Raw genomic sequence first — 27,535 nt, forward strand, 5'->3', positions numbered from 1 at the left:
GTGTAGGGATGGGTTTGGGGCGAGGGGTTGAGGTGAGTGGAGTAGTTCCGGAAGAGGGAGGGATGGAGCAGGGGGGAGGAGAGGAGGAGCGAGATGGGGGTGTAGGGGTGGGTTTGGGGCGAGGGGTCAGTGGCAGGGCTGGGATGAGGGAGAAAGGAGTGGGAGCAGAGGAGGGGGTGTAGGAGGCCAGGGGAGAAGCTGATGTGGGTGTGGCTGCAGGTACAGCGACAGGATGTGTGTGTGTGGCTGTGTGTGTGTGTGCAGGGCAGTATGCAGAGACATGATCAGGGATGGGCTGTATAGAGCCCAGGTTATGTGCTTGTATCTGTGCATTGAAGGGGGGCATCTGTAACCGTTGTGCTGAGACTTGTACTGGTAGGGGAGTAGTCAACACCCCCACACTGCCACCCCTGGCTAGCTGCGTCCCAGCCAGGAACGAGGCTGGCAGCAGGTTACCTCCAGAGGCCTTCCGCAGAAGGGGGGGGTGAGGCTGCATGCTTGCCCAGGATCGATGAGGCAGGGTGGGCTGCGAGGCGGAGAGGAGCCTGGCCTCCTGGGTGAGCCTCCCAAGTGCAGGCAGGCCCTGGTTGCTGCTGCCTCCGTGACGCAATAGCGCCTCCTTGGCTCCATGCTGGCCAGCCATGGAACTGCAAGTGTCTGACATGACACTGGTGGCTGCAGTTGGATTCACGTGGTAGAACAGATGGGGTGTGGTGGCCCCTCCTACCTTGGGGATTCCTGGGGTTCCACACATCACTGAAGAGTGTTCCGGGTGGAGGCGGAGACTGTAGTGCAGTACAGAGGAGGCCGGTGTGGGTGGGGTTTGAGCAACAGGGGGTGATATCACACCTCCCGGAGGGACCATGGGGAAGGGTGAGGGGGAGGGGAAGGCAGGAAACCCTCTAGGGGACAGCCCCCCCATCCCTCCTACTCCCATCATCCCAATGAGGGAACTCACAGAGGGGCGCAGGGGCTGCAGGACAGGGGGCCGCGGGGGGGAGAGGGGGAAGGAGACGGAGGGCGATGGAGAGATGGAGGGGAGGAATATAGCGCCTCCTAGCGCATGTTGCTGCTGTAGCTGCTGTTGAAGCTGCTGTTGCTGCTGCTGCTGGTGCATGAGGGCGATGGCCACGTTAGTCGTAGCGGCCGCCGTCTGGAGCGGAGCGTGGATCAGTGGAGCCCAGATCAGTGGGTGGGGCCTAGGGGAGACCGTACCATTTCCTCCCGTGGCCCCTCCCCTTCCTGCAGCGGCAGCAGCGATGGCCTCCTGCATGGCTGGCATGCTGTCGTGTTTAACGGTCTGCTGAACCAGCATGCTGTCACAGGAGCCCAGCCCCCCATGCCTAGCCCCGCCCCCCCTCCTCCTCGACCCCCACGCCCCAAACCGCTGCCCCCCGCCATGGAACCCGCCTGGGACGGCTTCCTCATCAGGATAGAGTTCTTCCTACCTGCAGAGGAGAACAAAGAAGAGAGAAGAGAATAGAATGAAATGATCAAAACAGAAACAAACTGATGGAGGGGATGGATACTGTTTCTGTCTGACACAAATGGAGGAAAACAAGAGCAAGAAGAAAGTGGTAGAAACTAAAGTGAGGGTCAAACAACACAGTTGTAACGAGGCTGACAGGGTTGAGTGGCTGATTAAAGATCACAAACAGAACCAGGTATCTGCTCCAGCTCTCTGTTCTAACAGCTCTCTGTTCTAACAGCTCTCTGTTCTAACAGCTCTCTGTTCTAACAGCGCTCTGTTCTAACAGCGCTCTGTTCTAACAGCTCTCTGTTCTAACAGCTCTCTGTTCTAACAGCTCTCTGTTCTAACAGCTCTCTGTTCTAACAGCTCTCTGTTCTAACAGCGCTCTGTTCTAACAGCTCTCTGTTCTAACAGCGCTCTGTTCTAACAGCGCTCTGTTCTAACAGCTCTCTGTTCTAACAGCTCTCTGTTCTAACAGCTCTCTGTTCTAACAGCGCTCTGTTCTAACAGCGCTCTGTTCTAACAGCTCTCTGTTCTAACAGCTCTCTGTTCTAACAGCTCTCTGTTCTAACAGCTCTCTGTTCTAACAGCGCTCTGTTCTAACAGCGCTCTGTTCTAACAGCTCTCTGTTCTAACAGCTCTCTGTTCTAACAGCTCTCTGTTCTAACAGCGCTCTGTTCTAACAGCGCTCTGTTCTAACAGCTCTCTGTTCTAACAGCTCTCTGTTCTAACAGCGCTCTGTTCTAACAGCGCTCTGTTCTAACAGCTCTCTGTTCTAACAGCGCTCTGTTCTAACAGCGCTCTGTTCTAACAGCGCTCTGTTCTAACAGCTCTCTGTTCTAACAGCTCTCTTTTCTAACAGCTCTCTGTTCTAACAGCTCTCTGTTCTAACAGCGCTCTGTTCTAACAGCGCTCTGTTCTAACAGCTCTCTGTTCTAACAGCTCTCTGTTCTAACAGCTCTCTGTTCTAACAGCTCTCTGTTCTAACAGCTCTCTGTTCTAACAGCTCTCTGTTTTTCTAGCAGTTTCTCAATTCAATTCAAAGGGCTTTATTGGCAGGGGAACATATTTTAACAGGAGATAATAAACAAAAGTGAAAAAAACAATACACATTTACAGTAAACAGTAAATTCACTAAAGTTCCAAAATAATAAAAACGTTTCAAATGTCATATTATGTGCAAATACAAAAGGGAAAATAGTTTCTCTTTCCCTTAACCTGCCTTGAATGGCTTCTGCAACTGTAAGGTCATTTACAAATAAAATCTGAATTGATTCAAAAAATGCTATTCGCTGGCAAGATCTTTGCAGAAAGCACTATAGAAATGAAACTGAATTGAAAGCTGAGTCATTGCAAGTAATGGACCGATTGGCAGGTGCTTGAGCCAATCGGGAGAGGCTTAGTACCGATGCGGTCCAACCGGTCGACGGCCACCGTCTCGAAGGCCCGCCTCATCATAGGGTGTTCTTCCAGGACCTCGTTGAAGCTGTCCACACTGAGGGAGTAGAGACGACAGTATGTATCTGCTCTGACGCTCGCCGTCCTCCGGCCTCGAGTCAACAGACAGATCTCTGAGAGAGCGAGGTGGTGGGGGGGGAGAATGGAAAAAATAAGATTTTGTTGAAGAAATTGTGAAATTGAATAACTGATTAATCTAACACACAGTCACACCTCTCCCCTTCCACTTCCCTTTTTAATCACACTGTCCTTACCCTCACCCCTCCCTCCCCCTTCTTCCTCCTCTCCTCACCCCCAAAGTAGGACCCGTCACTGAGTTTGGTCTCCTTGTTTCCGCGGGTGAGTATGCCGACTCGTCCGTGTTGAATGAAGTACATCTTGCGTCCCACCGTGCCCTCACGGATGATGAAGTCATTGGGCTGGAACACCTCGAAGCGAAGCTTGGTCAGCACTGCCGTCACAAAGTTAGGGTCCGCGTTAGCAAACAGCGGCATGTGAGCCACCAGGCTACGGCAGTTAAAGCTAACTATCGCCTGAGAGGGGGGGAAAGAGAGGGGGAGGGAGGGGGAGGAGTTGGGAAGTTAGTTAGAATGCACAAGAACTGAATTGTATCAGTAAGTTTTCATTTTCTTTCATGTAAAATGTGTTTTAGTTAGTTTGAATCGACTGGTTTGAGCAGGTGTTTTTTTTAGTTACGCTATAGCTAGCTTTTGTAAATTGTAACAGTGTGTGTGCGTGTGTGTGTGCCTGCCCGTGTGCCTGCCCGTGTGCCTGCATCCGTGGCTTGTGTGTGTGTGCGTGCCTTGTGCGCGCGTGTGTGTGCGCGTGTGTGCCTGTATCCATGGCTCGTGCGTGTGTGTGTGCCTCGTGTGTGTGTGCGTGCCTCGGGTGTGGGTGTGTGTGTGCGTGCGTGCCTCGGGTGTGTGTGTGTGTGTGTGTGTGTGTGTGTGTGTGTGTGTGTGTGTGTGTGTGTGTGTGTGTGTGTGTGTGTGTGTGTGTGTGTGTGTGTGTGTGTGTGTGTGTGTGTGTGTGTGTGTGTGTGTGTTACCTCCTTTAGTGGTTCGCTGAGTTCACCCAGTATGTTCTCCTCGTCAAACATCTTGCCCTGGAAGCGATGCTCATAGTACTCATGAATCCTCTGACGGACATCTGCAGGGAGCTTATGGAACGACATGTACTGCTCCACCTGCTTATACTGGAACACAACGTCAATACAATGTCAATACAACGGGAATACAATGTCAATACAACGATACAACGCTACAATGTTAATACTGCGTCAATACAATGTCAATACAACGGGAATACAAAGATACAATGTTAATACTGCGTCAATACAATGTCAATACAACGGGAATACAAAGATACAACGTTAATACAGCGTCAATGCAATGTCAATACAACGTCAATACAATATTAACATAACATCAATACAATATTAATACAACGTCAATATAATATTAATACAACATCAATACAATGTTAATACAACATTAATACAACGTTAATACAAAGTCAATAGCATATTAATACGTCAATACAACGTCAATACAACATTAATACAACATTAATACAAAGTCAATATAATATTAATACCACGTCAATACAATGTTAATACAACGTCAATATAATATTAATACCACGTCAATACAATATTAATACAACGTCAATACAATATTAATACAAACGTCAATACAATATTAATACAACGTCAATACAATGTTAATACAACGTCAATATAATATTAATACCACGTCAATACAATGTTAATACAACATTAATACAAAGTTAATACCACGTTAATACATTGTTAATATACTGTTAATACATTGTTAATACAACATTAATACAATGTTAATACAGCATTAATAAAAGCACACATACACACACTATACTGCTGCTGCTTTACTACAGTATAATACACACTATACTGCTGCTGTTTACTACAGTATAATACACTATACTGCTTCAATGCAGTATAATACACACCATACTGCTTTACTGCAGTATAATACACACTATACTGCTTTACTGCAGTATAATACACACTATACTGCTTTACTACAGTATAATATATATATATGCCATTTAGCAGACGCTTTTATCCAAAGCGACTTACAGTCATCTGTGCATACATTCTACGTATGGGTGGTCCCGGGGATCGAACCCACTACCCTGGCGTTACAAGCGCCATGCTCTACCAACTGAGCTACAGAAGGACCATAATACACACTATACTGCTTTACTACAGTATAATACACACACTATACTGCTTTACTACAGTATAAAACACACTATACTGCTGCTGCTTTACTACAGTATAATACACACTATACTGCGTTACTACAGTATAATACACACTATACTGCTGCTGCTTTACTACAGTATAATACACACTATACTGCTTTACTACAGTATAATACACACTATAGTGCTTTACTACAGTATAATACACACTATAGTGCTTTACTACAGTATAATACACACTATACTGCTTCACTACAGTATAATACACACTATACTGCTTTACTACAGTATAATACACACTATACTGCTTTACTACAGTAATATACACACTATACTGCTTTACTACAGTATAATACACACTATACTGCTTTACTACCATATAATACACACTATACTGCTTTACTACAGTATAATACACACTATACTGGTTTACTACAGTATAATACACACTATACTGCTTCACTGCAGTATAATACACACTATACTGCTGTACTACAGTATAATACACACTATACTGCTTTACTACAGTATAATACACACTATACTGCTTCACTGCAGTATAATACACACTATACTGCTTCACTACAGTATAATACACACTATACTGCTTCTCTACAGTATAATACACACTTGACTGGATGAGCAGGAAGAGTGTTTATGAGTGGAGTATGGTTCCTTTACCGTCTCCTGCCTTTGAGGAGTCATCAAATTAATTTGATGAATGGTTGGATAGAGAGAATAAGGGACAGAGGAATGGAGAGAGAGTTGGAGGGAGGGAGGGATAGAGAGGGTCCTATTCTCTTACTTTCTCCTGGTACTGTCGTCTTGAGGAGTCCAGGGACTGTATGAGAGCGGTGGCATGGCCGATGAACATGGCATAGCAGGTGGCACCAATGATCATACTGAGCATGGTGAGCCACACGTCTGTCATGCCCTCTGGAGCCTGGGCACCGTAGCCAATACACAACATGTGGCTCATCGCCTTGAAAAGGGCATAGGAGTACTGGATCCCCCACGTATCATTCTGGACGGAGAGAGAGATGGAGAGAGAGGTGGAGAGAGAGTTAAACAGGCCCTTCTACAGAGGGAGAGGTGGAGAGAGAGGTGGAGAGAGAGAGTTAATGTTACTGTACTTTACTTTAATTACTTTAATTATTCCAATATGTTTTCATTAATTGAATTCCCTTAATCTATTTTATGAGAATTTGTAAGATTCTTGTTTGCATAAAATAGACGGAGACCAGTCTTATCAATAATAGGTAACAGAATTTATTCTCGGAGCACGCTGCCACGTTACCACGAGTAACAGTTTATATACAATAACATGAAGTCATTTCATTGCTTCTAGAATGAATCCCCTCCTCCCGACCTAGAATTAAGTGAGTTTAAAAGTTCATTCCAACTCAGTAACACACTCACAGGTCACACAACATAACTGAATGAACTTTTGACCCCTCACCATTATCGATCACCACTTAGCTGACAGTTCTAATTAACAGAAAACCTATGAATGCACTCACTGCCTTATCTAAAACACCCCAGAGCTAAGTTTTGTCGGTTCAACCATAGGTTAACTACCTTATCTGCTAACTTAATCCACAACCCATTCCTTTCTGCCAAGTTGGAATGGTATTCATTAACTTTAATTACTCCTTGTCCGTGTCACACAATCCCTTCTTATGAACTCATATTGTTAATCAGATATAATAAAACAGAGTATAAGTTTACTTAGTTACAGTTCCATTTAAAATGAGAATATTGTTCAGTCATTTATTCATAATATTCCTAAAAGTTAAACAGGCCCTTCTACAGAGGGAGTCCGAGAGGAAGAGAGAGAGGTGCAGAGAGAGATGGAGAGAGAGGTGGAGAGAGAGTTAAACAGGCCCTTCTACAGAGGGAGTCCGAGAGGAAGAGAGAGATGGAGAGAGAGGTGGAGAGAGAGGTCGAGAGAGAGATGGAGAGAGAGGTGGAGAGAGAGATGGAGAGAGAGGTGGAGAGAGATGTGGAAAGAGATGGAGAGGTGGAGAGAGAGTTAAACAGGCCCTTCTACAGAGGAAGAGGGAGAGGTGGAGAGAGAGATGGAGAGAGAGTTAAATAGGCCCTTCTACAGAGAGAGGAAGAGAGAGAGGTGGAGAGAGAGGTGGAGAGAGAGGTGGAGAGAGAGATGGAGAGGTACAGAGAGAGTTAAACAGGCCCTTCTACAGAGGGAGTCCGAGAGGAAGAGAGAGAGGTGGAGAGAGAGGTGGAGAGAGAGATGGAGAGAGAGGTGGAGAGAGAGATGGAGAGAGAGGTGGAGAGAGAGATGGAGAGGTGGAGAGAGAGTTAAACAGGCCTTTCTACAGAGGAAGAGGGAGAGGTGGAGAGAGAGATGGAGAGAGAGTTAAATAGGCCCTTCTACAGAGAGAGTATGAGAGGAAGAGAGAGAGGTGGAGAGAGAGGTGGAGAGAGAGATGGAGAGGTACAGAGAGAGTTAAACAGGCCCTTCTACAGAGGGAGTCCGAGAGGAAGAGAGAGAGGTGGAGAGAGAGGTGGAGAGAGAGATGGAGAGAGAGGTAGAGAGAGAGATGGAGAGAGAGGTGGAGAGAGAGATGGAGAGGTGGAGAGAGAGTTAAACAGGCCCTTCTACAGAGGAAGAGGGAGAGGTGGAGAGAGAGATGGAGAGAGAGATGGAGAGGTCGAGAGAGAGATGGAGAGAGAGGTGGAGAGAGAAGTCGAGAGAGAGATGAAGAGAGAGGTGGAGAGAGAGATGGAGAGAGATGGAGAGAGAGTTAAACAGGCCCTCCTACAGAGGAAGAGGGAGAGGTGAAGAGAGAGGTGGAGAGAGAGAGGGAGAGAGAGATGGAGAGAGAGTTAAACAGGCCCTCCTACAGAGGAAGTGGGAGAGGTGGAGAGAGAGGTGGAGAGAGATGGAGAGAGAGATGGAGAGAGAGTTAAACAGGCCCTTCTACAGAGGAAGAGGGAGAGGTGGAGAGAGAGGTGGAGAGAGAGGTGGAGAGAGAGATGGAGAGAGAGTTAAATAGGCCCTTCTACAGAGGGAGTCCGAGAGGAAGAGAGAGAGGTGGCGAGAGAGGTGGGAGAGAGAGATGGAGAGAGAGGTGGAGAGAGAGATGGAGAGAGAGGTGGAGAGAGAGCTGGAGAGAGAGATGGAGAGGTAGAGAGAGAGTTAAACAGGCACTTCTACAGAGGGAGTCCGAGAGGAAGAGAGAGAGGTAGAGAGAGGTGGAGAGGTGGAGAGAGAGATGGAGAGAGAGGTGGAGAGAGAGATGGAGAGAGAGGTGGAGAGAGAGATGGAGAGGTGGAGAGAGAGTTAAACAGGCCCTTCTACAGAGGAAGAGGGAGAGGTGGAGAGAGAGATGGAGAGAGAGTTAAACATGCCCTTTTACAGAGGGAGCCCGAGAGGAAGAGAGAGAGGTGGAGAGAGATGGAGAGAGAGATGGAGAGAGGTGGAGAGAGAGATGGAGAGAGAGGTGGATAGAGAGTTAAACAGGCCCTTCTACAGAGAGAGTATGAGAGGAAGAGAGAGAGGTGGAGAGAGAGGTGGAGAGAGAGATGGAGAGGTACAGAGAGAGTTAAACAGGCCCTTCTACAGAGGGAGTCCGAGAGGAAGAGAGAGAGGTGGAGAGAGAGATGGAGAGAGAGGTAGAGAGAGAGATGGAGAGAGAGGTGGAGAGAGAGATGGAGAGGTGGAGAGAGAGTTAAACAGGCCCTTCTACAGAGGAAGAGGGAGAGGTGGAGAGAGAGATGGAGAGAGAGATGGAGAGGTCGAGAGAGAGATGGAGAGAGAGGTGGAGAGAGAAGTCGAGAGAGAGATGAAGAGAGAGGTGGAGAGAGAGATGGAGAGAGAGATGGAGAGAGAGTTAAACAGGCCCTCCTACAGAGGAAGAGGGAGAGGTGAAGAGAGAGGTGGAGAGAGAGATGGAGAGAGAGATGGAGAGAGAGTTAAACAGGCCCTCCTACAGAGGAAGTGGGAGAGGTGGAGAGAGAGGTGGAGAGAGATGGAGAGAGAGATGGAGAGAGAGTTAAACAGGCCCTTCTACAGAGGAAGAGGGAGAGGTGGAGAGAGAGGTGGAGAGAGAGATGGAGAGAGAGTTAAATAGGCCCTTCTACAGAGGGAGTCCGAGAGGAAGAGAGAGAGGTGGCGAGAGAGGTGGAGAGAGAGATGGAGAGAGAGGTGGAGAGAGAGATGGAGAGAGAGGTGGAGAGAGAGCTGGAGAGAGAGAGATGGAGAGGTAGAGAGAGAGTTAAACAGGCACTTCTACAGAGGGAGTCCGAGAGGAAGAGAGAGAGGTAGAGAGAGGTGGAGAGGTGGAGAGAGAGATGGAGAGAGAGGTGGAGAGAGAGATGGAGAGAGAGGTGGAGAGAGAGATGGAGAGGTGGAGAGAGAGTTAAACAGGCCCTTCTACAGAGGAAGAGGGAGAGGTGGAGAGAGAGATGGAGAGAGAGTTAAACATGCCCTTTTACAGAGGGAGCCCGAGAGGAAGAGAGAGAGGTGGAGAGAGATGGAGAGAGAGATGGAGAGAGGTGGAGAGAGAGATGGAGAGAGAGGTGGATAGAGAGTTAAACAGGCCCTTCTACAGAGAGAGTATGAGAGGAAGAGAGAGAGGTGGAGAGAGAGGTGGAGAGAGAGATGGAGAGGTACAGAGAGAGTTAAACAGGCCCTTCTACAGAGGGAGTCCGAGAGGAAGAGAGAGAGGTGGAGAGAGAGATGGAGAGAGAGGTAGAGAGAGAGATGGAGAGAGAGGTGGAGAGAGAGATGGAGAGGTGGAGAGAGAGTTAAACAGGCCCTTCTACAGAGGAAGAGGGAGAGGTGGAGAGAGAGATGGAGAGAGAGATGGAGAGGTCGAGAGAGAGATGGAGAGAGAGGTGGAGAGAGAGATGGAGAGAGAGATGGAGAGAGAGTTAAACAGGCCCTCCTACAGAGGAAGAGGGAGAGGTGAAGAGAGAGGTGGAGAGAGAGATGGAGAGAGAGATGGAGAGAGAGTTAAACAGGCCCTCCTACAGAGGAAGTGGGAGAGGTGGAGAGAGAGGTGGAGAGAGATGGAGAGAGAGATGGAGAGAGAGTTAAACAGGCCCTTCTACAGAGGAAGAGGGAGAGGTGGAGAGAGAGGTGGAGAGAGAGGTGGAGAGAGAGATGGAGAGAGAGTTAAATAGGCCCTTCTACAGAGGGAGTCCGAGAGGAAGAGAGAGAGGTGGCGAGAGAGGTGGAGAGAGAGATGGAGAGAGAGGTGGAGAGAGAGATGGAGAGAGAGGTGGAGAGAGAGCTGGAGAGAGAGATGGAGAGGTAGAGAGAGAGTTAAACAGGCACTTCTACAGAGGGAGTCCGAGAGGAAGAGAGAGAGGTAGAGAGAGGTGGAGAGGTGGAGAGAGAAATGGAGAGAGAGGTGGAGAGAGAGATGGAGAGAGAGGTGGAGAGAGAGATGGAGAGGTGGAGAGAGAGTTAAACAGGCCCTTCTACAGAGGAAGAGGGAGAGGTGGAGAGAGAGATGGAGAGAGAGTTAAACATGCCCTTTTACAGAGGGAGCCCGAGAGGAAGAGAGAGAGGTGGAGAGAGATGGAGAGAGAGATGGAGAGAGGTGGAGAGAGAGATGGAGAGAGAGGTGGATAGAGAGTTAAACAGGCCCTTCTACAGAGAGAGTATGAGAGGAAAGAGAGAGGTGGAGAGAGAGGTGGAGAGAGAGATGGAGAGGTACAGAGAGAGTTAAACAGGCCCTTCTACAGAGGGAGTCCGAGAGGAAGAGAGAGAGGTGGAGAGAGAGATGGAGAGAGAGGTAGAGAGAGAGATGGAGAGAGAGGTGGAGAGAGAGATGGAGAGGTGGAGAGAGAGTTAAACAGGCCCTTCTACAGAGGAAGAGGGAGAGGTGGAGAGAGAGATGGAGAGAGAGATGGAGAGGTCGAGAGAGAGATGGAGAGAGAGGTGGAGAGAGAGATGGAGAGAGAGATGGAGAGAGAGTTAAACAGGCCCTCCTACAGAGGAAGAGGGAGAGGTGAAGAGAGAGGTGGAGAGAGAGATGGAGAGAGAGATGGAGAGAGAGTTAAACAGGCCCTCCTACAGAGGAAGTGAGAGAGGTGGAGAGAGAGGTGGAGAGAGATGGAGAGAGAGATGGAGAGAGAGTTAAACAGGCCCTTCTACAGAGGAAGAGGGAGAGGTGGAGAGAGAGGTGGAGAGAGAGGTGGAGAGAGAGAGAGTTAAATAGGCCCTTCTACAGAGGGAGTCCGAGAGGAAGAGAGAGAGGTGGCGAGAGAGGTGGAGAGAGAGATGGAGAGAGAGGTGGAGAGAGAGATGGAGAGAGAGGTGGAGAGAGAGCTGGAGAGAGAGATGGAGAGGTAGAGAGAGAGTTAAACAGGCACTTCTACAGAGGGAGTCCGAGAGGAAGAGAGAGAGGTAGAGAGAGGTGGAGAGGTGGAGAGAGAGATGGAGAGAGAGGTGGAGAGAGAGATGGAGAGAGAGGTGGAGAGAGAGATGGAGAGGTGGAGAGAGAGTTAAACAGGCCCTTCTACAGAGGAAGAGGGAGAGGTGGAGAGAGAGATGGAGAGAGAGTTAAACATGCCCTTTTACAGAGGGAGCCCGAGAGGAAGAGAGAGAGGTGGAGAGAGATGGAGAGAGAGATGGAGAGAGGTGGAGAGAGAGATGGAGAGAGAGGTGGATAGAGAGTTAAACAGGCCCTTCTACAGAGAGAGTATGAGAGGAAGAGAGAGAGGTGGAGAGAGAGGTGGAGAGAGAGATGGAGAGGTACAGAGAGAGTTAAACAGGCCCTTCTACAGAGGGAGTCCGAGAGGAAGAGAGAGAGGTGGAGAGAGAGGTGGAGAGAGAGATGTAGAGAGAGAGATGGAGAGAGAGGTGGAGAGAGAGATGGAGAGGTGGAGAGAGAGTTAAACAGGCCCTTCTACAGAGGAAGAGGGAGAGGTGGAGAGAGAGATGGAGAGGTCGAGAGAGAGATGGAGAGAGAGGTGGAGAGAGAAGTCGAGAGAGAGATGAAGAGAGAGGTGGAGAGAGAGATGGAGAAAGAGATGGAGAGAGAGTTAAACAGGCCCTCCTACAGAGGAAGTGGGAGAGGTGGAGAGAGAGATGGAGAGAGATGGAGAGAGAGATGGAGAGAGAGTTAAACAGGCCCTTCTACAGAGGAAGAGGGAGAGGTGGAGAGAGAGGTGGAGAGAGAGGTGGAGAGAGAGATGGAGAGAGAGTTAAATAGGCCCTTCTACAGAGGGAGTCCGAGAGGAAGAGAGAGAGGTGGCGAGAGAGGTGGAGAGAGAGATGGAGAGAGAGGTGGAGAGAGAGATGGAGAGAGAGGTGGAGAGAGAGCTGGAGAGAGAGATGGAGAGGTAGAGAGAGAGTTAAACAGGCACTTCTACAGAGGGAGTCCGAGAGGAAGAGAGAGAGGTAGAGAGAGGCGGAGAGGTGGAGAGAGAGATGGAGAGAGAGGTGGAGAGAGAGATGCAGAGAGAGGTGGAGAGAGAGATGGAGAGGTGGAGAGAGAGTTAAACAGGCCCTTCTACAGAGGAAGAGGGAGAGGTGGAGAGAGAGATGGAGAGAGAGTTAAACATGCCCTTTTACAGAGGGAGCCCGAGAGGAAGAGAGAGAGGTGGAGAGAGATGGAGAGAGAGATGGAGAGAGGTGGAGAGAGAGATGGAGAGAGAGGTGGATAGAGAGTTAAACAGGCCCTTCTACAGAGGGAGTCCGAGAGGAAGAGAGAGAGATGGAGAGAGAGGTCGAGAGAGAGATGGAGAGAGAGGTGGAGAGAGAGATGGAGAGAGAAGTCGAGAGAGAGATGGAGAGAGAAATGAAGAGAGAGGTGGAGAGAGCGATGAGTTAAACAGACCCTCCTACAGAGGAAGAGGGAGAGGTGGAGAGAGGGGTGGAGAGAGATGGAGAGAGAGAGATGGAGAGAGAGATGAAGAGAGAGGTGGAGAGAGAGATGGAGAGAGGTGGAGAGAGAGTTAAACAGGCCCTCCTACAGAGGAAGAGATGGAGAGAGAGGTGGATAGAGAGATGGAGAGAGATGTGGAGAGAGAGATGGAGAGGTGGAGAGAGAGTTAAACAGGCCCCTCTACAGAGGGAGTCCGAGATGAAGAGAGAGAGGTCGAGGGAGAGATGGAGAGAGAGGTGGAGAGAGAGATGGAGAGGTGGAGAGAGAGTTAAATAGGCCCTTCTACAGAGGGAGTCCGAGAGGAAGAGAGAGTGACACATTTCCTGAACAAATTCAGTGATATCTGCTAACCAGACCTCTCATGAAGCGATGGTCAGACGATGGTCTTGTATTGCTAAAGAATTCAGATGGTTAGTCATTCATTAAGGGCTGGGTTTCATCCATATCACAGAAGATCCAGGTTCAAATGTTAAGGAGAGGTGGAGAGAGGTGGCGAGAGAGGTGGAGAGAGAGATGGAGAGAGAGGTGAAGAGGTGGAGAGAGAGTTAAACAGGCCCTTCTACAGAGGAAGAGGGAGAGGTGGAGAGAGAGGTGGAGAGAGAGTTAAATAGGCCCTTCTACAGAGGGAGTCCGAGAGGAAGAGAGAGAGGTGGCGAGAGAGGTGGAGAGAGAGATGGAGAGAGAGGTGAAGAGAGAGGTGGAGAGAGAGATGTGGAGAGAGAGCTGGAGAGAGAGATGGAGAGAGAGATGGAGAGGTACAGAGAGAGTTAAACAGGCCCTTCTACAGAGGGAGTCCGAGAGGAAGAGAGAGAGATGGAGAGAGAGATGAAGAGAGAGGTGGAGAGAGAGATGGAGAGAGAGGTGGAGAGAGAGTTAAACAGGCCCTCCTACAGAGGAAGAGGGAGAGGTGGAGAGAGGGGTGGAGAGAGATGGAGAGAGAGATGGAGAGAGAGTTAAACAGGCCCTTCTACAGAGGGAGTCTGAGAGGAATAGGGAGAGGGAGAAGAAGGTGGAAGGGAGGGAGGGATGAGTGGTACAACACTAGTTAAGGTAATAGCTACAACCTAGGCTAAAACTGTGGCTGTAAAGTGCTTGGTAGAGTTGCTCATTGCTTTTCTACTTCCTGCTGTGTAAAACAGACTACCAACAGGCAAAAAGCTAGAGGAAAATAATAATAGAATAGCTCTAAAATATCTTATAAAGCCAGTGTATGTTAGCCAATCATGCAACGAAGCATATTTATCTCAGGCTGAGTGTGACTGTGTTTGTGATTGCTTGTGTGTGTGTGAGGCCAATTATATCCTGTTCTGTTAAATGGTCCGGCGGGTGGCACATGGCTTTCTCTGGGGGAAAACACTCAGCCTCAGCTGGCCTAGCAACAGTCACCCCGGCAACGACTGAGGAAACACTGCCGAGACGGGAGTCAGCGAAACACACAGCCGTGTGTGTTCATATCTCCATCTATTCCATCAGTAGGATGTTTAAGTTGGGAGATGTTTTATTGTGTTGATAGTCCCTTTTATTCCAACCAGACATGCTGCTACATGAACCAATAAACTAACACAGAGAGCAAACAACGTCCGACACAAGGATACACACACACTCTGTCTCTCTCTCTACACACACACTCTGTCTCTCTCTCTACACACACACTCTCTCTCTCTCTCTACACACACACTCTATCTCTCTGTCTACACACACACTCTGTCTCTCTCTCTACACACACACTCTGTCTCTCTCTCTACACACACACTCTGTCTCTCTCTCTACACACACACTCTGTCTCTCTGTCTTCACACACACTCTGTCTCTCTCTCTACACACACACTCTGTCTCTCTCTCTCTACACACACACTCTGTCTACACACACACTCTGTCTCTCTCTCTACACACACACTCTGTCTCTCTCTCTACACACACACTCTGTCTCTCTCTACACACACACTCTGTCTCTCTGTCTTCACACACACTCTGTCTCTCTCTCTACACACACACTCTGTCTCTCTCTCTACACACACACTCTGTCTACACACACACTCAGTCTCTCTCTCTACACACACACCCTGTCTCTCTCTCTACACACACTGTCTCTCTCTCTCTCTACACACACACACTCTGTCTCTCTCTCTACACACACACTCTGTCTCTCTCTCTACACACACAATCTGTCGCTCTGTCTACACACGCACTCTATCTCTCTATTTACACACACACTCTGTCTCTCTCTCTCTCTACACACACACTCTGTCTCTCTCTCTACACACAGACTGTCTCTCTCTCTACACACACACTGTCTCTCTCTCTCTACACACACACTCTGTCTCTCTCTCTACACACACACTCTGTCTGTCTACACACACTCTCTCTCCACACACACACTCTCTCTACACACACTCTCTCTCTCTGTCTACACACACTCTCTCTACACACACACTCTCTCTACACACACACTCTCCCTCTGTCTAAACACTCTCTCTCTCTCTACACACACACTCTCTCTCCCTCTGTCTACACACACTCTCTCTCTACACACACTCTCTCTCCCTCTGTCTACACACACTCTCTCTCTACACACACTCTCTCTCCCTCTGTCTACACACACTCTCTCTACACACACTCTCTCTCCCTCTGTCTACACACACTCTCTCTCTACACACACTCTCTCTCCCTCTGTCTACACACACTCTCTCTCTACACACACTCTCTCTCCCTCTGTCTACACACACTCTCTCTCTACACACACTCTCTCTCTCTGGCTACACACACAATCAGTCCACTACACCGTAATCAGTGCACACACAAACACAATATCAATAATGTCACACACTGTGCACACAAGCCCTCCATTTGTGAGCAGGTCAACAACCCCCCCCAACAACCCCCCACACATGTCTCAGTACCCATGTAACATCTCCCAACTTGTTGTTCTTGGAGACCCAGCCGTCAGACAGACAGACAGACAGACAGACAGACAGACACACACACTTTTATTTATTTTATTTTAACTAGGCAAGTCAGTTAAGAACAAATTCTTATTTTCAATGACTGCCTAGGAACAGTGCCTGTTCAGGGGCAGAACGACAGATTTGTACCTTGTCAGCTCGGGGGTTTGAACTTGCAACCTTCCGGTTACTAGTCCAACGCTCTAACCACTAGGCTACCTGCCGCCCCAATGTAACTCACCACCATGTTATTCTTGGAGACCCAGCAGTCCAGGGGGAAGTCCTGCAGCATGGGAACCAGGAACTGTAGACATCCGTCCCAGTGGCACAGCAGCAGCATCATGCCTATCAGGTTGACTATCCTCACCATGGCACTGGCCAGGTCATAGGTCATATGGAAGATCTGGAGGGGGAGAGTTTGACATCACTTTAGTTTATTGACGTCTTGCGAGGGCAGTTGCCTCTTCCCCAATGAAGAGGTAGATCAGCTGCCCCCGTAGCGGTCTCTCTTTCCCCTATACTACGTTGACCTCTCCTTTCCCCCTCTCAGCCTCTGCCTCTCTCCTCACACCTCCCTCTCTCCCTCCAATGAAGAGGTAGATCAGCTGCCCCCGTAGCGGTCTCTCTTTCCCCTATACTACGTTGACCTCTCCTTTCCCCCTCTCAGCCTCTGCCTCTCTCCTCACACCTCCCTCTCTCCCTCCAATGAAGAGGTAGATCAGCTGCCCCCGTAGCGGTCTCTCTTTCCCCTATACTACGTTGACCTCTCCTTTCCCCCTCTCAGCCTCTGCCTCTCTCCTCACACCTCCCTCTCTCCCTCCCCTCTGGCATGTTCCACTGACTGCCCTCTGCCTCTCTCCTCCCTCTCTCCCTCCCCTCTGGCATGTTCCACTGACTGCCCTCAGCCTCTCTCCTCACACCTCCCTCTCTCCCTCCCCTCTGGCATGTTCCACTGACTGCCCTCTGCCTCTCTCCTCACACCTCCCTCTCTCCCTCCCCTCTGGCATGTTCCACTGACTGCCCTCTGCCTCTCTCCTCACACCTCCCTCTCTCCCTCCCCTCTGGCATGTTCCACTGACTGCCCTCAGCCTCTCTCCTCACACCTCCCTCTCTCCCTCCCCTCTGGCATGTTCCACTGACTGCCCTCTGCCTCTCTCCCTCTCCTCCCTCTCCCTCCCCTCTGGCATGTTCCACTGACTGCCCTCTGCCCTCTCCTCACACCTCCCTCTCTCCCTCCCCTCTGGCATGTTCCACTGACTGCCCTCAGCCTCTCTCCTCACACCTCCCTCTCTCCCTCCCCTCTGGCATGTTCCACTGACTGCCCTCTGCCTCTCTCCTCACACCTCCCTCTCTCCCTCCCCTCTGGCATGTTCCACTGACTGCCCTCTGCCTCTCTCCTCACACCTCCCTCTCTCCCTCCCCTCTGGCATGTTCCACTGACTGCCCTCTGCCTCCTCCTCACACCAGCTCTCCCTCCCCTCTGGCATGTTCCACTGACTGCCCTCTGCCCTCTCCTCACACCTCCCCTCTCCCTCCCTCTGGCATGTTCCACTGACTGCCCTCTGCCTCTCTCCTCACACCTCCCTCTCTCCCTCCCCTCTGGCATGTTCCACTGACTGCCCTCAGCCCTCTCCTCACACCTCCCTCTCTCCCTCCCCTCTGGCATGTTCCACTGACTGCCCTCAGCCTCTCTCCTCACACCTCCCTCTCTCCCTCCCCTCTGGCATGTTCCACTGACTGCCCTCTGCCTCTCTCCTCACACCTCCCTCTCTCCCTCCCCTCTGGCATGTTCCACTGACTGCCCTCAGCCTCTCTCCTCACACCTCCCCTCTCCCTCCCCTCTGGCATGTTCCACTGACTGCCCTCTGCCTCTCTCCTCACACCTCCCTCTCTCCCTCCCCTCTGGCATGTTCCACTGACTGCCCTCTGCCTCTCTCCTCACACCTCCCTCTCTCCCTCCCCTCTGGCATGTTCCACTGACTGCCCTCTGCCTCCTCCTCACACCTCCCCTCTCCCTCCCCTCTGGCATGTTCCACTGACTGCCCTCTGCCTCTCTCCTCACACCTCCCTCTCTCCCTCCCCTCTGGCATGTTCCACTGACTGCCCTCAGCCTCTCTCCTCACACCTCCCTCTCTCCCTCCCCTCTGGCATGTTCCACTGACTGCCCTCAGCCTCTCTCCTCACACCTCCCTCTCTCCCTCCCCTCTGGCATGTTCCACTGACTGCCCTCTGCCTCTCTCCTCACACCTCCCTCTCTCCCTCCCCTCTGGCATGTTCCACTGACTGCCCTCTGCCTCTCTCCTCACACCTCCCTCTCTCCCTCCCCTCTGGCATGTTCCACTGACTGCCCTCTGCCTCTCTCCTCACACCTCCCTCTCTCCCCCCCCTCTGTCATGTTCCACTGACTGCCCTCAGCCTCTCTCCTCACATCTCCCTCTCTCCCTCCCCTCTGGCATGTTCCACTGACTGCCCTCTGCCTCTCTCCTCACACCTCCCTCTCTCCCTCCCCTCTGGCATGTTCCACTGACTGCCCTCTGCCTCTCTCCTCACACCTCCCTCTCTCCCTCCCCTCTGGCATGTTCCACTGACTGCCCTCTGCCTCTCTCCTCACACCTCCTCTCTCCCTCCCCTCTGGCATGTTCCACTGACTGCCCTCTGCCTCTCTCCTCACACCTCCCTCTCTCCCTCCCCTCTGGCATGTTCCACTGACTGCCCTCTGCCTCTCTCCTCACACCTCCCTCTCTCCCTCCCCTCTGGCATGTTCCACTGACTGCCCTCAGCCTCTCTCCTCACACCTCCCTCTCTCCCTCCCCTCTGGCATGTTCCACTGACTGCCCTCTGCCTCTCTCCTCTCTCCTCCCTCTCTCCCTCCCCTCTGGCATGTTCCACTGACTGCCCTCTGCCTCTCTCCTCACTCCTCCCTCTCTCCCTCCCCTCTGGCATGTTCCACTGACTGCCCTCAGCCTCTCTCCTCACACCTCCCTCTCTCCCTCCCCTCTGGCATGTTCCCCCGACTGCCCTCCGGCCTCTCTCCTCACACCTCCCTCTCTCCCTCCCCTCTGGCATGTTCCACTGACTGCCCTCTGCCTCTCTCCTCACACCTCCCTCTCTCCCTCCCCTCTGGCATGTTCCACTGACTGCCCTCTGCCTCTCTCCTCACACCTCCCTCTCTCCCTCCCCTCTGGCATGTTCCACTGACTGCCCTCTGCCTCTCTCCTCACACCTCCCTCTCTCCCTCCCCTCTGGCATGTTCCACTGACTGCCCTCTGCCTCTCTCCTCACACCTCCCTCTCTCCCTCCCCTCTGGCATGTTCCACTGACTGCCCTCAGCCTCTCTCCTCACACCTCCCTCTCTCCCTCCCCTCTGGCATGTTCCACTGACTGCCCTCAGCCTCTCTCCTCACACCTCCCTCTCTCCCTCCCCTCTGGCATGTTCCACTGACTGCCCTCAGCCTTCTCTCTGGAGGATGTAGCCAGTGAGTTGTGACAGTGGAAGTAAGTCTCTCTTTCCCTCCCTCCCCTCTTTCTCTACCTCCTCTCCCTGTGTTCCCGGTCTCTCACCTCCTCCCACTGGTGGATGTAGCGTATGAGTCGTGACAGTAAGTCTCTCTTTCCCTCCCTCCCCTCTTTCTCTACCTCCTCTCCCTGTGTTCCCGGTCTCTCACCTCCTCCCACTGGTGGATGTAGCGTATGAGTCGTGACAGTAAGTCTCTCTTTCCCTCCCTCCCCTCTTTCTCTACCTCCTCTCCCTGTGTTCCCGGTCTCTCACCTCCTCCCACTGGTGGATGTAGCGTATGAGTCGTGACAGTAAGTCTCTCTTTCCCTCCGTCCCCTCTTTCTCTACCTCCTCTCCCTGTGTTCCCGGTCTCTCACCTCCTCCCACTGGTGGATGTAGCGTATGAGTCGTGACAGTAAGTCTCTCTTTCCCTCCCTCCCCTCTTTCTCTACCTCCTCTCCCTGTGTTCCCGGTCTATCACCTCCTCCCACTGGTGGATGTAGCGTATGAGTCGTGACAGTAAGTCTCTCTTTCCCTCCCTCCCCTCTTTCTCTACCTCCTCTCCCTGTGTTCCCGGTCTCTCACCTCCTCCCACTGGTGGATGTAGCGTATGACTCGTGACAGTAAGTCTCTCTTTCCCTCCCTCCCCTCTTTCTCTACCTCCTCTCCCTGTGTTCCCGGTCTCTCACCTCCTCCCACTGGTGGATGTAGCGTATGAGTCGTGACAGTAAGTCTCTCTTTCCCTCCCTCCCCTCTTTCCCTACCTCCTCTCCCTGTGTTCCCGGTCTCTCACCTCCTCCCACTGGTGGATGTAGCGTATGAGTCGTGACAGTAAGTCTCTCTTTCCCTCCCTCCCCTCTTTCTCTACCTCCTCTCCCTGTGTTCCCGGTCTCTCACCTCCTCCCACTGGTGGATGTAGCGTATGAGTCGTGACAGGCGCAGCAGGCGCAGCAGGCTGAGGATCTTGGTGAAGCGTACGATGCGGAGGGCCCTGGCCGTCCTGTAAACCTCTGAGTCCAGCCGGGCCTCCAAGTCCACCATCAGGAAGATATAGTCCACAGGGATGGACGACACAAAGTCCACCGCAAACCAGCTCTTTAGGTAGCGCTGACGGATAGCCCTGTGGTAGCATAGCATAATATAAAAGTCATTTCTATGGTTTCACAGTTAGCTTAGCACTGCATAGAACAACAGTTTATATTTATATGGTCTCACAGTTAGCTTAGCATAGCATAGACCAACATTGATTCCCATGGCCCCAGTAGTTATGGTTCTTTAGAAGAAATAACAAACAACTCCATTCACTCACATTCTGGAAGAACACCACACAGGGAAGCATTGCCTCCAGCTCTGTGTCACACACACACACACACACACACACACACACACACACACACACACACACACACACACACACACACACACACACACACACACACACACACACACACACACACACACACACACACACACACACACACACACACACACACACACACTGACTTGGGGTCTAGCAGTATCTCAGTGCTGTCCTCCTTGACGATACCAGTCCTGAAGTTGAGGACCAGGTCAACCAGGAAGAGAGTATCAGAGACCACGTTGAAGATGATCCAGGGAGGAGTGTTCTCATCCTTAAAGAAGGTGATTCCTACTGGCAGGATGATCAGGTTCCCCATCATCAAACACAACATGATCAGATCCCAGTAGAACCTGGGAGAGGAGAGGAGGGAAGGGGAGAGAGAAGGGTTCCCTATCACCAATACCAATGACATATCCCAATTGAACTCATTCCCTGTACTATATTTTTCACCAGATATCACACTCCTCTCTTTCTCTTTCTCTTTTCTGTGGGACTCCAGTTCTGGGAGCATTAATGTAATGATCCAGTTGAACTACGACAACTCTCACACACACCCCGTCTCTCAGACAGTCTAGTTCCAGAGCCAGCGGTGGGTTTATAACCGTGATATTGAATAAAATGATTACTAGAGAAACACTCTGGACAACTGCTGTGGGCGATAATGACGTCATCCTGACTTTAGAATATAGAGATATGAGTTAGAAGAGAACAAATGAATAACATCACTTCCATATCACACTGTGGCGAACACACACACTAGAGGACACCACTATCTAACCCCCTACACACTGCTCCTCTAGTCTGGCAGAAGACACCACTATCTAACCCCCCAACACACTGCTCCTCTAGTCTGGCAGAAGACACCACTATCTAACCCCCCTACACACTACTCCTCAAGTCTGGCAGAAGACACCACTATCTAACCCCCCTACACACTGCTCCTCTAGTCTGGCAGAAGACACCACTATCTAACCCCCTACACACTGCTCCTCTAGTCTGGCAGAAGACACCACTATCTAACCCCCCAACACACTGCTCCTCTAGTCTGGCAGAAGACACCACTATCTAACCCCCCTACACACTACTCCTCAAGTCTGGCAGAAGACACCACTATCTAACCCCCCTACACACTGCTCCTCTAGTCTGGCAGAAGACACCACTATCTAACCCCCTACACACTGCTCCTCTAGTCTGGCAGAAGACACCACTATCTAACCCCCCAACACACTGCTCCTCTAGTCTGGCAGAAGACACCACTATCTAACCCCCTACACACTACTCCTCAAGTCTGGCAGAAGACACCACTATCTAACCCCCCTACACACTGCTCCTCTAGTCTGGCAGAAGACACCACTATCTAACCCCCTACACACTGCTCCTCTAGTCTGGCAGAAGACACCACTATCTAACCCCCCAACACACTGCTCCTCTAGTCTGGCAGAAGACACCACTATCTAACCCCCTACACACTACTCCTCAAGTCTGGCAGAAGACACCACTATCTAACCCCCCTACACACTGCTCCTCTAGTCTGGCAAAAGACACCACTATCTAACCCCCTACACACTGCTCCTCTAGTCTGGCAGAAGACACCACTATCTAACCCCCCAACACACTGCTCCTCTAGTCTGGCAGAAGACACCACTATCTAACCCCCCTACACACTACTCCTCAAGTCTGGCAGAAGACACCACTATCTAACCCCCCTACACACTACTCCACTAGTCTGGCAGAAGACACCACTATCTAACCCCCCTACACGCTACTCCTCTAGTCTGGCAGAAGACACCACTATCTAACCCCCTACACACTGCTCCTCTAGTCTGGCAGAAGACACCACTATCTAACCCCCCGACACACTACTCCACTAGTCTGGCAGAAGACACCACTATCTAACCCCCTACACACTGCTCCTCTAGTCTGGCAGAAGACACCACTATCTCACCCCCTACACACTACTCCTCTAGTCTGGCAGAAGACACCACTATCTAACCCCCTGCACACTGCTCCGCTAGTCTGGCAGAAGACACCACTATCTAACCCCCTACACACTACTGCGCTCGTCTGGCAGAAGACACCACTATCTCACCCCCCTACACACTACTCCTCTAGTCTGGCAGAAGACACCACTACCTCACCCCCTACACACTACTCCACTAGTCTGGCAGAAGACACCACTATCTCACCCCCTACACACTACTCCTCTAGTCTGGCGAAGACACCACTACCTCACCCCCTACACACTACTCCACTAGTCTGGCAGAAGACACCACTATCTCACCCCCCTACACACTACTCCACTAGTCTGGCAGAAGACACCACTATCTCACCCCCCTACACACTACTCCTCTAGTCTGGCAGAAGACACCACTATCTCACCCCCCTACACACTACTCCACTAGTCTGGCAGAAGACACCACTATCTAACCCCCTACACACTACTGCGCTCGTCTGGCAGAAGACACCACTATCTAACCCCCCTACACACTACTGCGCTAGTCTGGCAGAAGACACCACTATCTAACCCCTACACATTACTGCGCGTCTGGCAGAAGACACCACTATCTAACCCCTACACACTGCTCCTCTAGTCTGGCAGAAGACACCACTATCTCACCCCTACACACTACTCCGCTAGTCTGGCAGAAGACACCACTATCTAACCCCCTACACACTGCTCCTCTAGTCTGGCAGAAGACACCACTATCTAACCCCTACACACTACTCCTCTAGTCTGGCAGAAGACACCACTATCTAACCCCCTACACACTAGTCTCCTCTAGTCTGGCAGAAGACACCACTATCTCACCCCCCCCTACACACTGGCAGAAGACACCACTGTCTCACCCCTACACACTACTCCTAGTCTGGCAGAAGACACCACTATCTAACCCCTACACACTGCTCCTCTAGTCTGGCAGAAGACACCACTATCTAACCCCTACACACTACTCCTCTAGTCTGGCAGAAGACACCACTATCTAACCCCCTACACACTACTCCTCTAGTCTGGCAGAAGACACCACTATCTAACCCCCTACACACTCTTCCGCTAGTCTGGCAGAAGACACCACTATCTCACCCCCTACACACTACTCCTCTAGTCTGGCAGAAGACACCACTGTCTCACCCCCTACACACTACCCCTAGTCTGGCAGAAGACACCACTACTAACCTCTCTAGTCTGGCAGAAGACACCACTATCTAACCCCTACACACTGCTCCTAGTCTAGTCTGGCAGAAGACACCACTATCTAACCCCTACACACTACTCCTCTAGTCTGGCAGAAGACACCACTATCTAACCCCTACACACTACTCCTCTAGTCTGGCAGAAGACACCACTATCTAACCCCCCTACACACTCTTCCGCTAGTCTGGCAGAAGACACCACTATCTCACCCCCTACACACTACTCCTCTAGTCTGGCAGAAGACACCACTGTCTCACCCCCTACACACTACTCCTCTAGTCTGGCAGAAGACACCACTATCTAACCCCCTACACACTACTCCTCTAGTCTGGCAGAAGACACCACTATCTAACCCCCTACACACTGCTCCTCTAGTCTGGCAGAAGACACCACTATCTAACCCCCTACACACTACTCCTCTAGTCTGGCAGAAGACACCACTATCTAACCCCCTACACACTACTCCTCTAGTCTGGCAGAAGACACCACTATCTAACCCCTACACACTACTCCTCTAGTCTGGCAGAAGACACCACTATCTAACCCCTACCCACTGCTCCTCTAGTCTGGCAGAAGACACCACTATCTAACCCCTACACACTACTCCTCTAGTCTGGCAGAAGACACCACTATCTCACCCCCTACACACTACTCCACTAGTCTGGCAGAAGACACCACTATCTAACCCCCTACACACTACTGCGCTAGTCTGGCAGAAGACACCACCATCTAACCCCCTACACACTGCTCCTCTAGTCTGGCAGAAGACACCACTATCTCACCCCCTACACACTACTCCTCTAGTCTGGCAGAAGACACCACTATCTAACCCCTACACACTACTCCGCTAGTCTGGCAGAAGATCTAACCCCCACTACTCTCTAGTCTGGCAGAAGAAACCACTATCTAACCCCTACATCCTACTAGTCTGGCAGAAGACACCTCTATCTAACCCCCTACACACTACTCCACTAGTCTGGCATAAGACACCACTATCTAACCCCCTACACACTACTCCTCTAGTCTGGCAGAAGACACCACTATCTCACCCCCTACACACTACTCCTCTAGTCTGGCAGAAGACACCACTATCTCACCCCCTACACACGACTCCACTAGTCTGGCAGAAGACACCACTATCTAACCCCCCTACACACTGCTCCTCTAGTCTGGCAGAAGACACCACTATCTAACCCCCCAACACACTACTCCTCTAGTCTGGCAGAAGACACCACTATCTAACCCCCTACACACTGCTCCTCTAGTCTGGCAGAAGACACCACTATCTAACCCCCCTACACACTACTGCGCTCGTCTGGCAGAAGACACCACTATCTAACCCCCTACACACTACTGCGCTCGTCTGGCAGAAGACACCACTATCTAACCCCCTACACACTACTCCTCTAGTCTGGCAGAAGACACCACTATCTCACCCCCTACACACTACTCCACTAGTCTGGCAGAAGACACCACTATCTAACCCCCTACACACTACTCCACTAGTCTGGCAGAAGACACCACTATCTAACCCCCTACACACTACTGCGCTCGTCTGGCAGAAGACACCACTATCTAACCCCCCTACACACTACTGCGCTAGTCTGGCAGAAGACACCACCATCTAACCCCCTACACACTACTGCGCTCGTCTGGCAGAAGACACCACCATCTAACCCCCTACACACTACTCCTCTAGTCTGGCAGAAGACACCACTATCTCACCCCCTACACACTGCTCCTCTAGTCTGGCAGAAGACACCACTATCTGGCAGAAACCCCTTTCTAACCCCCCACACTACTCCGCTAGTCTGGCAGAAGACACCACCACTACACATTACTGCGCTCGTCTGGCAGAAGACACCACCCTACACACTGCTCCTCTAGTCTGGCAGAAGACACCACTATCTAACCCCTACACACTACTCACACTGCGCTAGTCTGGCAGAAGACACCACTATCTAACCCCCTACACACTACTGCGCTAGTCTGGCAGAAGACACCACTATTCTAACCCCCCCACACTACTGCTCCTCTAGTCTGGCAGAAGACACCACTATCTAACCCCTACACACCCCTAGTCTGGCAGAAGACACCACTATCTAACCCCACACACTATCCTCTAGTCTGGCAGAAGACACCACTATCTAACCCCCCCTACACACTACTCCTCTAGTCTGGCAGAAGACACCACTATCTAACCCCTACACACTACTCCTCTAGTCTGGCAGAAGACACCACTATCTAACACTGCTCCCCTGGCAGAAGACACCACTATCTAACCCCTACACACTACTCCTCTAGTCTGGCAGAAGACACCACTATCTAACCCCTACACACTACTCCGCTAGTCTGGCAGAAGACACCACTATCTAACCCCTACACACTACTCCTCTAGTCTGGCAGAAGACACCACTATCTAACCCCTACACACTGCTCCTCTAGTCTGGCAGAAGACACCACTATCTAACCCCCTACACACTGCTCCTCTAGTCTGGCAGAAGACACCACTATCTAACCCCTACACACTACTCCTCTAGTCTGGCAGAAGACACCACTATCTAACCCCTAACCTCCTACACACTAACCCCCTACATCCTACTAGTCTGGCAGAAGACACCACTATCTAACCCCCTACACACTACTCCTCTAGTCTGGCAGAAGACACCACTATCTAACCCCTACACACTACTCCTCTAGTCTGGCAGAAGACACCACTAGTCTACACCACTATCTACACACTACTCCTCTAGTCTGGCAGAAGACACCACTATCTAACCCCTAGTCTACACTATCTAACCCCCCTAGTCTGGCAGAAGACACCACTATCTAACCCCCTACACACTACTTCCTCTAGTCTGGCAGAAGACACCACTATCTAACCCCTACACACTGCTCCTCTAGTCTGGCAGAAGACACCACTATCTAACCCCCTACACACGTCTGGCAGAAGACACCACTATCTAACCCCTACACACTACTGCGCTCGTCTGGCAGAAGACACCACTATCTAACCCCTACACACTACTCCTCTAGTCTGGCAGAAGACACCACTATCTCACCCCTACACACTACTCCACTAGTCTGGCAGAAGACACCACTATCTAACCCCCTACACACTACTCCACTAGTCTAGTCTGGCAGAAGACACCACTATCTAACCCCCTACACACTACTGCGCTAGTCTGGCAGAAGACACCACCATCTAACCCCTACACACTACTGCGCCGTCTGGCAGAAGACACCACCATCTAACCCCTACACACTACTCCTCTAGTCTGGCAGAAGACACCACTATCTCACCCCCTACACACTGCTCCTCTAGTCTGGCAGAATACACCACTATCTAACCCCCTACACACTACTGCGCTCGTCTGGCAGAAGACACCACTTTCTAACCCCCCTACACACTACTGCGCTAGTCTGGCAGAAGACACCACTATCTAACCCCTACACATTACTGCCCCTGGCAGAAGACACCACTATCACCCCCTACACACTGC

The 27,535-nt window shown here is 51.0% G+C and overlaps 1 protein-coding gene across 1 annotated transcript in view; it reads right to left on the minus strand.

Annotated features, from left to right (window-relative positions):
* The window catches only part of LOC118373243 (potassium/sodium hyperpolarization-activated cyclic nucleotide-gated channel 1-like), an 83,777-nt gene that overhangs the window by 2,206 nt on the left and 54,036 nt on the right, over positions 1–27,535 (minus strand). The window contains exons 2-10 of the mRNA XM_052509773.1: positions 20,983–21,189; positions 20,377–20,599; positions 16,225–16,386; positions 5,982–6,200; positions 3,978–4,124; positions 3,222–3,462; positions 2,878–3,042; positions 1,386–1,448; positions 1–1,338 (exon numbers count right to left, since the gene is read on the minus strand). The exon at positions 1–1,338 is cut by the window's left edge and continues 2,206 nt beyond it. Coding sequence (XP_052365733.1) covers positions 1–1,338; positions 1,386–1,448; positions 2,878–3,042; positions 3,222–3,462; positions 3,978–4,124; positions 5,982–6,200; positions 16,225–16,386; positions 20,377–20,599; positions 20,983–21,189 — 2,765 coding nt within the window. The remainder of the gene's footprint in view (positions 1,339–1,385; positions 1,449–2,877; positions 3,043–3,221; positions 3,463–3,977; positions 4,125–5,981; positions 6,201–16,224; positions 16,387–20,376; positions 20,600–20,982; positions 21,190–27,535) is intronic.

The sequence above is a fragment of the Oncorhynchus keta genome, unplaced genomic scaffold, assembly GCF_023373465.1.
Source record: "Oncorhynchus keta strain PuntledgeMale-10-30-2019 unplaced genomic scaffold, Oket_V2 Un_contig_496_pilon_pilon, whole genome shotgun sequence".
Taxonomy (NCBI): domain Eukaryota; kingdom Metazoa; phylum Chordata; class Actinopteri; order Salmoniformes; family Salmonidae; genus Oncorhynchus; species Oncorhynchus keta.